The following is a 13,696-nucleotide window of genomic DNA, read 5'->3' as shown; positions in this document are numbered from 1 at the left end:
CATTGCGTTGTTCATTTGGGGACTCCTGTCCAATCCTGTGCCAGTGTAACCTTTATGTGAACTTCCTCTGAAGAGCCAGCTGTATTGTACTGCTCATTTTTATACTGGTCATTTTCTCAAGCATATCCATTTTGAGGCTACAATAATACCCATTTTAGAATGATCAGAGCCATGCAGACGCTATAGAAACAGATTTTTTTAAAAAATTACACCCAGAAACAGTTTAAGTTTTGTGGTTCTGGATTTTGTGAATTAAATAAATTAAGCGCAATGCTTCTGATTTTATTTAACTGTCATTTTTACTATTTTGCATGATTTATTTCAGTCATGTTGAGGGCACAGAAGTATCCCTGGCCTTTTGTGTACATTGGGAATGCGGTTCAGCCCCCACCGCTCCAGCTCCTGAAAAACTTGTTTTCAAGCATATATTTGCAGTCCTAAGGACTTGAAACCCTATCTTTAAAAAACAACCATGAATTCTTATGAAACTTGAGTTCTACCCCAAGTAGCACCACTTGTGCTTTCTTCTCTGTCAATCACGGAGACTACCAGCATATGCATAGCCCTGTATAGTATGCATGTACTGTAAGAGCATAGCTAAAGGAATTGAAAGGCTGCAATCCTATACACATTTACATGGGAGTAAGTCCTATTGAAAATAATGGGACTTGTTTCTGGGTAATCATGCATAGGCTTGCAGTTATAACAGTGGTGCCCAGATGCCATTATATAATATTTTACTCTTGGCATTCTGTCTCCCTTCTTCTTTATCATTGCTTAAACCATTTCTATTGTGTCCTCCTAGTTCTTGTAGTCACTTTACTTTTTTATATCTCTTCTATATCTTTTTAAGCTTTTCTTACGTTTACTTCTCTTTCTACTTTTCACTTGAACACAGAGAGAAAAGTGTCCTTCAGTATCTCAGTGTGAAGCCTTTATTACTGAAGTAACAAGGCATCCGGCTATAGGAATCATGTTGTGTTTTTAAAAATAGTTGGAGGTTTTTACAGGCCTACATGAATAGAACAATCAAGAAATATGCATCTTCTTTCCTTGAATCAAGGAGCTGTGCTGGTGTCTCCTGCTGAATTTTTTTAAAGAAGGAATTTATTGCACATTGCACTGTTAAGATCTACTGAATAAAGGACAGCTTTAACCTCTCTAACGACCAAGGGTTGTATGGCCTCAAGATTCGCTCCAGGAACTCAATTGCTTTTTTTTTCTTCATTCCTTTATGAACCCGTCATCAACTGCTTACTGCTTCTGCTAATAATTAGCAATATTTAGTTCTGTAAATCTGAAAGGGGAGAAGGCTGTAGTATATTGTGGAATTTGTTGTAAATACAGGTACAAAAATGAACCCCTCAAGCTTATTTTATTGGTTTGCTTAATTTGCATGATGTTGCTCTTTGTAAAATGAGACTGCTGGTTATTTTGGTGCAAATAGCAAGAAAAAATTGTTTAGGTACCTGAAAACTTAGCTAAACACTTTAATCCACACTCAACATGATTTTATTTGTTCCATGAGTTTTCAAGGCAACAAGTTATTTTGCAAAAAAAATACAATTGGGGTGGGGTGGGGGCAGGGAAACAATGGAATTAATATTCCTGGAACTTTCTATGTCCAATAAAACAATCTCTGTTTTCAACAAATACAAATTTTGGAACAAAACTGTCTTTATGTTAAATATTTTGTATTTTTAGTTGTGTTTTTTAATTTGTGATTTTGTTAGCCTATTATGGTTTAGGAGGAAGCTTTATGGGGGAAGACGAAGGTAAACAAGGTTCTGATAAGCATTTTGAAGCCATTCCTTTTATTAAGGCTCTTACTAATATTTCCACCTTTTTGTTCCTTATAATTGTATATGAATTAAGATTTATTCATGCTGTTGGTACTTTGAAAATATTTGTTGTATGCATTTGTCTTAAAACTCTTGCAAAGAGCACAGGAAAATAGATTTGGTTAATCCTGGGAAATGTACATGAAATTATCCTGGTTTATATTAAATTTCAAAGGTTTATTTTCTTACGAGTCACTAAATGTATTAATATTTCCATGACAATATATCGCATTTTAACCATTTAACCTCATTGGGTTCATTCAACCTTGCTAATATTTATGCACATGGGCATCCTTAAACCTCACCACGCTTTATTTTCATCTCAGCCAAACTATTTGCAAGGAGTTGTACTATATCTAAAAGCCCATCCCTTGCTAACCTGGGGCCCACCAGATGTTTTGGTCTACAACTCCTATCAGTCCCAGCCAACATGGCTGCTGGCTGCGTCTTCTTCATCTCAGGGTTGTGGGTTCAAGCCCCATGTTGGGCAAAAGTTTCCTGCTTTGCGGGGGTTGGACTAGATGACCCTAGTGGTCCCTTCCAGCTCTACAATTCTGTGATTCAATAGAGCGTTTTAATCCAAAACATCTGGAGGGTGCTATGTTTGTGAAGACCGACCTAGTAAACTCCTGTTGGGCTGGGACCAGCGCTCCCTATGTTAATATCAAACATTTTTTTTTTAAAGAAAGCATTTTGTACAGCCTTGCAAACGTTTATTACAGCCATCAGGCTTCTTGCAAATGATTACTAATGTTATTTGTAATGTAAGAATAGGTTCTGTCTCCCCCACTGGCAACTGAAACAGCAAGGTGCAAATGAAACACAGCAGGGGCCAGATAGGCAGAGCAGCTCATCATTCCAGTCCTGCCCTGAGAGCAGCAAACATTCAGAATTCCCCCCATGGCTGTGTCAGGTGTGTTCCTGAACAGCAAGCATGTAACTGGATGAAGGCGCGCGCGCGCGCACACACACACACACACACACACACCAAGCAGGGCTTCTAATGTCCAGGCTTTTTATTTTGTTCTGTGCGGTTTTAATCTTACGGTTTCATTTTGGTTCAGGCTGTGCATCTTTCAACCCTGGAGGGGGATGCATATTATAAATACTTGTAATAAATAATGATAACAGACAGCATACAGCTAGTGTGTATGGAGAGTCTCTTCAGCCTAAAAGTTGTATGTACTTCCTACCCTCTGCATGGGATGGTAGGATTGTGGCCATAATTGGTAATTTCTGAGTCCATGGCCTTTCAGATATTACCATGCATCCTTGACTATGATTTTGTCAGAATAAAATTAAAATAAAATGAGTGAACGGTAAACTCCCCTTGAAGAGGAAAACAGAAGAGAATGGATATTAGGCATATGAAAATCACATAAAACACATCAGTAATTTTGTTCAGTAGCGGGTTGTGCCACCCTGTCTTGTGTCACCAGTCTCTTCCCCTCTGAAGATACGGAATCTTTTAAAAGGATGATTTTAATATCTGGGAACATTGATGTTTCTAAATGTGGGTGTACATGGAGATGGTGATTAGCTAGCTTTGTAGATCAGCTTGTTTTTTTATGAACTGATCCTAAGCTTCTGTTGCTTTGTTTAGACTCTCAAGCTTTCGGGAACAATCGTGTGTTTTTCATGCATTTACCAACCCGCTGATTGACCACACCTATTTTCTTAAGATTTGCACCTTTTTGAGCTTTGCACTTGTTTCATATTCCTGTGTGCTTTGGCTTAATGATTTGTTTCACATGCACTCTACCTTTCTACAGGCAATTATATCAGCTAGAGACTGACTCTCATCTACCTGGAACTTCTCTTGTGCATGCAGGCCTCCCTTGAAGTCAAAGGGAGTTGCGCAAGAGCGTTGCTTTATTTTCACAACACTTGCACAGGCAAAGTGAACGCAACATCATGCCTTTTATGATTTACCTGTTTTGGCAATAGGCTGGAGTTAGCACTATGTGTAAGGTTTTGTTGGTGGTTGTTTTTGTTTTTAATAGCATAATTCAAAGTTTTAAGACCGAAATACAATCTTCCCTTAGCAAAACTTAATTCATTGATATTTTGCAGAGGAAGAGGCTCACAAGCTGCAAACATTTTGCTTCTCTAGCTCTTTCTCAACAAGCCTAGTAATTTGTTTTGTATAAAGCCAGATGGTTTTCTGCTAACAGCTTAACAGAAAACAGTGCCTGGATTTTATGCAGAACCAAAGCCCTGTATATTTTTAGCTTCCCTTCCCAGAGCACATTGAGGAGTATAACCTGGCTCCCTGATCTCTCTAGATTCCACCACTTATGAATCGGAAAGAAAACTGAAATGGTCCTCCCACTTAATCTCAATTTTCATTGCCGTCTACCCCGTTTCTAAAAATAATTAACTTTTTAAAAAACTTTATAAAGTCTGTGACAGTGTCAGAAATTAATGTGTCACTTCGCCATCTGTTTAAATCCCAGCACCTTTAAAACTAAATGCAAGGGCTTTTTCACTGCACAAATCGATATCCAGCAGCTGGAAAGTGGAAGCTGGAAATGTGTTGTAATACAATGAAATGTTTTAATTTCCGCTCTGCTGCTGCAGTTGCCAAGGCTACAATCGCCTTTTCCAGAATGCATTGTTTCTTAAAATGTTTTGTGTTCTGAGAGACTGAGCAGCTCCAGTGTGAACTGTTGTGTGTATGTGTGAGTGTGTGTGTGTAGCTCAAGCATTGTTAAGAATGGAACTGCCTTAAAAGGAGGGAGCACCTGGGTGCGACACAAACTGTTTAAACACTGTTTTACAGAAGCTGTTATTTAAAGCTGTAGTTTTCCTTTCTTATACCTATTAAGGAGTTTTGTAATGTTTGCCATTGTACACGACTTAATTATGTTATTAAAATTCCAAGCCAAATAACTCAACTTTCCCTCTCTCTTTATTTGCCTTTTTCAAAGATGCTTTTATTTGGTCCTTCCTGAGCATAGAGTTGGAACTAAAGGACTCTGTATCTGGAAAATGGTAATAAAATCATGTTTGTTGCTTATAGCCACCACCCATCGTACCTGAGCGGCAAAACGATTAAGTAAATGTGGTTGTATTTGGAATTGCGTAAATTGTATTGGTTGCTACTGAATCAGAGACATTCTATATTTCAAACGTGTGGTCTTACCACCGAATCACAGCCACTCACATAGACTGATGTGGCTGGAAATAACAATGGTCACATCCCCACCACAAACTTGAAGCACTCCTTTACCACTTTAACAGCCATGGCTTACCTGCCCAAACTCTGCCTCCCAAGAATCCTGGGATCTGTGTTTAAGGCTTGTTAAGGGTGCTAGAAGTGAGAGCTGGACCATAAAGAAGGCTGGTCGCTGAAGAATTGATGCTTTTGAATTATGGTGCTGGAGGAAACTCTTGAGAGTCCCATGGACTCCAAGAAGATCAAACCTATCCATTCTTAAGGAAATCAGCCCTGAGTGCTCACTGGAAGGACAGATCGTGAAGCTGAGGCTCCAATACTTTGGCCACCTCATGAGAAGAGAAGACTCCCTGGAAAAGACCCCGATGTTGGGAAAGATGGGGGGCACAAGGAGAAGGGGACGACAGAGGATGAGATGGTTGGACAGTGTTCTCGAAGCTACAAACATGAGTCTGACCAAACTGCGGGAGGCAGTGGAAGACAGGAGTGCCTGGAGTGCTCTGGTCCATGGGGTCACGAAGAGTCGGACACGACTAAACAACTAAACAACAAAGGGTGCTGACAATTATAGCTTTGAGAGGGGTACACTACAGTTCACAAGATTCTTTGCGGGGGGGATAGCCATGACTATATAAGTGCGCTTTAAAAGTGTGGTGTGGATTATCATTACCAAATACATCATGAAACCGGTAGTAACTTCCCAACTAAAGATAAACTACTAAAATTTTGAAAAAACTATACAAATAAAATTAACAGATAGCTAGCATCTTTAAATTTTCATGACATGATTTTACATATAAAATGGTGGTGTAAAGCTACTTGTCACTTTCATCAAAATGTACAATTGTAGGCTCATGTCCTGTGGACTTCAGGAATCTTAGAAAGTCATCTGGATGTAGTCCCATAGTTGCTGCATTTGTCATTGGGTGAAAATACAACATGTCGTGGCCTCCTTCCAGAAAGCCAGAATCCAACACAAACTTCACATCTCCCTGGTCACAGAAAAGAGCTAGGGGCGTTGCACACCCCTGGCCAACTTTCAGCTTATCAAGCATGGCCGCTTCGTCAGCAAAACGAAGATTCCCGCTCCCGACGCCTAGTTTCTTTGCCAAGTCATTTAAATTGATTTGCCTGTCGTGCAGGACCGTCACCAGCCAGAACCCTTTTTTCTTCTTATCTTTAAGGAAAAGGTTTTTGCTGTGTGCTCCTTTCAGATGCTGGACGTAAGGCATCATTTCTTCAACTGTGAACACCTAAAAGAGATCATTGAAATAGTTTGGCTATTTTTTGCACAATCCATTGGCCGAGCTTTTCAAATTACACACAAGCCACAATTCACAGAATGACTCATGCGCAAACCCCAATGCAATGACTGCAAAAATCTTGCTCATTCCAACATAGTGCATACAGGAGAACTCCTAAGCGGAATGTTTCCACATGCTTCCTATACAGGAACAAGACTGACTACAGTGGCACCTCTGGTTACAGACGCTTTAGGTTACAGACTCCGCTAACCCAGAAATAGTACCTTGGGTTAAGAACTTTGCTTCAGGATGAGAATAGAAATCGTGCGGCAGTGGGAGGCCCCATTAGCTAAAGTGGTATCTCAGGTTAAGAACAGTTTCAGGTTAAGAACGGACCTCCAGAACAAATTAAGTTCTTAACCTGAGGTACCACTGTAGTTTAAATACAGAAATATGCCTTCTGAGCCTGAGCTTGAGGTCATTTTCAGCAAGGAAAAGGGACTATACCAGGATGCGTTCCATGTGGGTCGCTGTCCAGCAACTAGTCACACCCAGGTTTATCAGAGTGATGGGGAGGGTGTGTGTGAAGAGCTCCAGAGCAATCGACCCAATTTCCCCTTATATCAGTTTCATGTTAGAAGCTGCAACTAGTTCTAACTAACGCTGTAGTTGCAGTGTGATCAATGTTCTCAAGTGGCTAGTAGGATTCCTCGTTTCTTGGACCCATGTTTGATAATGCACAGAAATCGCCCTGTTTTATTAACTCTCTATCTCAGACTATGGGGTTGCTTGGTTTTTTCTCATGTGATGGCAAAGGTGTTATAATGCAGTTTTCACATAAGTAAAATACTTCCTATCACACTCCTGTCTTCAACCTGGTTGGTCCTTGTGAGAACAGGATTGCTAGGTTAGATAGGCCATAGGCCTGATCCTGCAGGCTATTACGATCTTAACTAATATTAAACACTAAACACTTGGCTGGGAGTAAACCCTATTGAACTCAGTGCAGTTTACTTTGGGGTAGAACATGTGTAAGATTGCATCAGTAAGTATAACATAATTAATTGCATTATTTCTCCCCTGCCAACAAAACACAAAATCACGTTTACCCTACTGAATTCCTAGCTAGTTCTTGTTAAAGGAATAATAATAATAATAATAATAATAATAATAATAATAATAATAGCAGCTGTCACATTAGAAATTAAGCCCCTCTGAGCGTGTCCAGAGTGCCATTTTCTTTCCCAAGGCCATGACGACTTAGAGCTGGTTTTTTTGTTGTTTGTCATTATAAGACTGTTGCTATCCTAATGTGTCTACAATGGTTTTATTGCTTTGGAGCTGTAAACTTGATCTTGGAGAGTATTGTAAGAAAAATGCTCGGAGCAGGACATCCGCATCAGACTGTAGTCATAACCTACTGGATCTGGCCAAGACCCACCTGGTCCAGAATCCTGCTCTCAGTGGCCAACCAAATGTGGGAAACAACAGCACTCTCCCCGCCCTTGGTTTCTGCCTCTGATCTTGGAAGCAGGGCATAGGTATCCTGGTCAGCAGCCATTGTTAGCCGCCGCCTCCCTGGATTTCTCCGATTTCTTAAATCTATCCAGGTTGCTGGCCCTGCGGGAGTGAGTTCTGTATAGTTAAAACTATGCGTTGCGTTAAGTTGTTCTTTCATCTGCCCTGGATCGTCCAACGTTCAGCTTCGTTGGGTGCCCACACGTCCTAGCGCTATGAAACAGGGAGAAAAAAATTATACCGATTTTCTCCACGCCTCTCCTCCAAACACCCGCTTTGGCCAGGGCGCATAAGCACCAGGAGGCTGCTAATCTGAGCAAGCCACGTGGCAACTGCTCTTCCCTGCCTCTTCCTCCTCCACGTGCGCCCGCGATCCGCGCACTCCCCTCACCTCGGGGTGCTCCACGGCCAGTGCTTGGATGCCCAGGCTGTGCAGGTGATCCTCTAGCGCCTTCCGAAGTGCCCCCTCGGCTTGCGGCTGCCCGGCCATGGCTGATCCTTCGCCCTCGCTTCGGGCCTTTTGGAGATGGGGGCCGTCAGCTGATCGAGCGACGCGCTGCGGGAGAGGAGGCGCCGCCTTTCCGCTTGGGCCAAGGAGAGGGGAACGTCTTCCGCCAGCCAGAAAGGAAGGAGGGATCGCTTTCACTTCTGCTGCTCGCTTTCATCCGCTTTGCAGGTGAAAGTGCGGGGTTCGATTTCCGAATCTACTCGCGTTTACTCGGCAGTGAATCCCCGCTGATTGCAGGGGCGCTTCCTCTCCGGTAAACGCGCGTGGAATTGCAATCCGCAACTCGTTGGCTGCAGGTTTTTAAGCCCGATTGCTAGAGAGTAATCCTCATTGAGACCTCTGAGTAACGTGCATAGGATTGCAGTTACTTTATGTATAGTATGTGGGGCAGATGAGGCTGCTCAGCCTAGGAAGGTAGCCCACCTAGAAGGAAAACTCTGGTCCTAAACCTCGACAGCCTTGCAGGATATACAGTGGTACCTCGGGTTACAGATGCTTCGGGTTATAGACGCTTCAGGTTACAGACTCCGCTAACCCAGAAATAGTACCTTGGGTTAAGAACTTTGCTTCAGGATGAGAACAGAAATTGTGCTCTGGCGGCGCAGCAGCAGCAGGAGGCCCCATTAGCTAAAGTGGTACCTCAGGTTAAGAACAGTTTCAGGTTAAGAACGGACCTCCGGAATGAATTAAGTACTTAACCCGAGGTACCACTGTATTCTGGAGAAGAAAAGGCTAAGGAGCAAACTGCACACAAGTGGATTCCGTAAAACGGTTGGACAGTGCCTTGTACGCTTCCTTCCAGCAACTCCTGCAGCCAAGCTGGTGCCAACCAGATTGTTCTGCTTTTCTTTGGACCACATCAGCGAGGCCAAGAGGGGTGTCTTGGACCTCCACAGACACTGCTCAGGCTTGTCCTCCCAGGAGGTCATTTCAGTGCTGCTGAGGCAGCAGTTTGACTTCACTCCCAGAGGCACATTCCATTGTCTCTGTAGACAGATGGATGCCAACAAAATTCATGATTAACATGATCTATTCCTCAACTACTGTAAGAAGATCAAACCTATCCATTCTTAAGGAAATCAGCCCTGAGTGTTCACTGGAAGGACAGATCGTGAAGCTGAGGCTCCAATACTTTGGCCACCTCATGAGAAGAGAAGACTCCCTGGAAAAGACCCTGATTCTGGGAAAGATGGAGGGCACAAGGAGAAGGGGACGACAGAGGATGAGATGGTTGGACAGTGTTCTCAAAGCTACCAGCATGCGTTTGACCAAACTGTGGGAGGCAGTGGAAGACAGAAGTGCCTGGCGTGCTCTGGGTCCATGGGGTCATGAAGAGTCGGACATGACTAAACGACTAAACAACAACAATTCCTCAACTACAACTATTTGGGAACTCATAACCCACCTACTTTCAGCAGCCAGAAACGCCATAACCAGACACTGGAGAGACCTGTCAGGAGTAAGTATGGACCAATGGTACCAAATAGTATGGGAAACAGCCCTACTAGAAAAATTAACCAATAAACTGAAACTGATACGAGGACAAACAGAAGAAGACGCCTTTACCCCAGTATGGCTCCCTTTTATCACATGCACAGCCCAACAAGACAATGACAATAATCCACCAACAGCATACAAATCAGTATGGCTAACCTGATCCAAAACACCCGCCCACCCCACTCACACACGAAAACAAAGACCACCACAGCCAACCACAAATGAACAGCCACACCCTAGGCCAACCCCAACCTCTCTCGCCACCAAAGAAACACAAATGAACAGCACGAGCAACGCTGACACCAAACCCTACATACATTAAGCAAAATAGAAACATCACCACCCGACCCCCCCATCTTCCCCCCTCCACCCCCTTCCCCCCCCCATGTCTCAACAAATGAAACTGATTTGTAAAAATGTTACATGGAAAAAATACGAGAGACATTACACAACAAGAAAATCTTTAATAATAATAATAAAATACAACTATTTGGATCTAAACTGGTGCAATGCATGCTCCTTTGCTTACGAAGTGATTTCCCTGCCTAAAACAAGAGCACAATCTAGGAGTAATTTCATATGCAAAAACTATAGGAACCATAGAAAGTGGCCTTCTCCCAAGTTAGACCATTTGTCCATCTAACTTAGTATTGTCTACACTGACCGGCAGCATCTCTCCAGGGTTCCAAGGAAGGCTTCTCTGCCAGCTGCATCTGTAGAAGCCAGGGATTGTATCTGGGGCCTTCTGCTTGCAAAGAAAATGTGCCGCCACTGAGCCATGCTCCATCTCTTAATATTCATTAGATTCCTGCTTAAATTAATATGTAGTTTAGCGCTATTGATTCAATGTAGTTTAATGAGAGAGAAGTACCCAGTGGATTGGGCCTTAAGCATTTTGAGATTCTCTTGGAATGCTGTGAGCTAGCCTTTCCTAGTCTATGCCAGGAGGGATTTGCTAAGCTGTTAAGAACAACAATCTGTTCTAATGCAAGACATTAACTGGAAAGTGAATAAATTAGCATTAATTCTGGGGGAAATGGATATTAAATTGAATGGCTTTAATTGTGCATTCACACGTATTTGGCAATAGGTGAACTGCAGAGTGTGAAATGCATTGCAATTCAACTGCTTAATGAAAACAGCTGCTCTTGGTGTGTTTTATTTAATAAACCAATTATCTAAACAATCTTGCTTGCAACTGAAGCGAGATGTAATATTAATCCTGTTAAAATGCTTCTGCCTAGTTACCAAAATATGAAAGGGGTGGGACCCACAAGGTAATTTTTTTAAAGCTGAGAAACAACTTCTGATATTGATTAGATCAAAGTCTTCTGTGCCATGTCATGATTTTTAAAATAAAAGTGTTTGAGTTTCATGATGGTCCACTTATTCCAGGGGTTGCCAACTTTAGGTTTCACTGGCCAACTGTTGGGCAGTGTCTACAGAACAGGCGTAGTATCATCTGATAGAATTGTAGAGTTGGAACATAAGAAGAGTCCTGCTGGATCAGGCCAGTGGCCTATCTTGTCCAGCATCGTGTTCTCACAGTGGCGAACCAAATGCTTATGGTAAGTCTGCAAGCAGGACCCGAGTTCAAGAGAAGAGCACTCTCCTTTCCTGTGGTTTCCAGCAGCTGATATTCAGAAGCATACAGCCTCTGACTGTGGAGGCAGAACATAGTCCTCATGGCTAGTAGCCAATGGTAGCCTTTACTTCCTTGAACTTGTCTAATCAACTACCTCAGTGGTAATCTGGCCTAAACCCCTGCTGATGCTAGAATCATAGGGATTTTCTAATGGTTGTGTAGAAAAGGAAATTCCAGTACAGTAGTACCTCGGGTTAAGTACTTAATTTGTTCCAGAGGTCCGGTCTTAACCTGAAGCACCACTTTAGCTAATGGGGCCTCCTGCTGCTGCCACGCCACCGGAGCACAATTTCTGTTCTCATCCTGAAGCAAAGTTCTTAACCTGAGGTACTATTTCTGGGTTAGCGGAGTCTGTAACCTGAAGCGTATGTAACCTGAGGTACCACTGTAATAAGCTCAAAAAGCAGTTCCAGCAGTGGCAAGTAGAGCTCATCCCGCCCTGCCCTTCTGTTACACGGGGGCATTTTACCTAATTGTATAGAGTCACAGAATCGTAGGGTTGGAAGGGACCCCAATGCTCATCTCGTAGTCCAACCCCCTGTAATGCCAGGAATCTCAGCTAAAGCATCCATGACAGATGGCCATCCAACCTCTGATTGGAAACCTCCATAGAAGGAGAGTCCACAGCTTCCCAAGGGAGACTGTTCCACTGCCAAACAGCCCTTACTGTCAGAAAGTTCTTCCTGATGTTAAACTGGAATCTCCTTTGTAGCCAAGGACTTACTACCATCACAAAACCCATAGCACTAGGTTATTATTGTATCTATTTATTTACCTCCCGCCTCCCCTTCATGGATCACTGCCTTGCTGTGGCGAAGGGGCTTGAATAACTCAGAGAAGCTATGAACTATGCCGTGCAAGATTGAGGGCACAAGGAGAAGGGGACAACAGAGGACGAGATGGTTGGACAGTGTTCTCGAAGCTACCAGCATGAGTTTGACCAAACTGTGGGAGGCAGTGGAAGACAAGAGTACCTGGTGTGCTCTGGTCCATGGGGTCACGAAGAGTCGGACACGACTAAACAACAACATCCCGCCTTTTTCATAGTTGAACACCAAGACAGTTCATGTTAATTACGTAAAACAACACAGATAAAATACAGGCGGCTAAAAAAATTATTAATAACAATAGTTAAAAAGTAATGAAACTATAGCAGAATTAAAACAACATAAAAACAGAGGAGAAAATAGTATAAGTTTCAAAGTGATTTTTCACTATGGGTTTAGTAAAAAGGAGACAATGGAAATATGGCAAGGTATGTTCTGACCAGTGGTGTAGCGTGGGGGGTGCAGGGGGGGCCGGGCACAACATCTGGGGGTTAGGGTTAGGGGGTGCAAATCTACGGGTTAGGGGGCGCAAATCCACGGGTTAGGGGGTGAAAATTACTTGCCTTGCCCCGGGTGCTGACAACCCACGCTACGCCACTGGTTCTGACCAATCCCCGTCAATAATCTGACCACTGTATTTTGAACCCATTGAAGTTTCAGTGTCATCCCCCAAACCATCCCATGTACAATGCATTGTGAAAGGCATGGCAGACTCTTTTGCCAAATGATTAGCAACCGGCACAGGGAAGCATAAACCTGAACTTGGATATGTAAAACGTATTTGCAGAGTCTCTCAAGTCCTTTCCAAAGAAAACTCTACAGAATGCTGTTTGTCTGTTAAGGACAGCACCTGTCAAAAGCACTTTCACTGACATGGCTGCAGTCAACATATGTCTGCTGTGCTCACTGATTGCCTGTGTTTTCCTCTCACCGCTCCCCCCAACCCCCCACTGCAGTCAGATTACAGATGGCTGGGTCTTTTCAATGAAATTCTTCCTGGCACACACATGACATTAGTCCCATAGATTAGAAGAAATTCTAGGCAGAAGCAGTGGTCCTTTTAAAAGCCTTTGAAAACCCTTAATCTTCTTCTGCCCTCCCCTCACATTAACAGTGCAGAGAAACCCCAGGGATAATCCCAAATGACACAGTGCAAGCAAGTGCTCTTTAGCCTGAGGAGAGGAAGGCGGATTTTTTTATTGGGCCTGGGAGGAAGGAGCAGAGGATTGCTGCAAATTATAGTGCCTTGGCAGGAAAGAAAATTAGAGCTTAGACTATCAGTACAACCCTGTGCAAATTTACTCGAAAGTAAGCGCCACTGAACCCAAATAGGTGCAAAGGGGATTGCAGCTGGTGTCATGTCAAAATTACTGTGCTTGAATACTTCAGAAACTTTGTATGTGATAATGCATGTTAAAACAATGTTTGAACGCCCCAA

The 13,696-nt window shown here is 42.9% G+C and overlaps 2 protein-coding genes across 2 annotated transcripts in view; one reads left to right on the top strand and one right to left on the bottom strand.

Moving 5' to 3' along the window:
* Positions 1-4,733, top strand: part of CCDC88A (coiled-coil domain containing 88A) — an 83,098-nt gene extending 78,365 nt beyond the window's left edge. Inside the window, exon 33 of the mRNA XM_081188329.1 lies at positions 899-4,733. The gene's annotated coding sequence lies outside the window, so the exon portion shown is untranslated. The remainder of the gene's footprint in view (positions 1-898) is intronic.
* Positions 4,734-5,768: 1,035 nt separating this feature from the next.
* LOC308584130 (prolyl-tRNA synthetase associated domain-containing protein 1-like) lies at positions 5,769-8,663 on the bottom strand. Its single transcript, XM_081188867.1, has 2 exons — positions 8,173-8,663; positions 5,769-6,272 (listed from the first exon to the last, which is right to left on the bottom strand). Exons 1-2 carry the CDS (start codon positions 8,269-8,271, stop codon positions 5,835-5,837), a joined length of 537 nt encoding a protein of 178 aa, XP_081044993.1. The 5' UTR covers positions 8,272-8,663; the 3' UTR covers positions 5,769-5,834.
* Between the last annotated feature and the right edge of the window lie 5,033 nt (positions 8,664-13,696).

The sequence above is a fragment of the Podarcis bocagei genome (assembly GCF_964188305.1).
Source record: "Podarcis bocagei genome assembly, chromosome: 3".
Lineage (NCBI taxonomy): Eukaryota > Metazoa > Chordata > Lepidosauria > Squamata > Lacertidae > Podarcis > Podarcis bocagei.
Note: the sequence above shows the minus strand (reverse complement) of the source record. Positions and strands in the feature narration are given on the sequence as shown.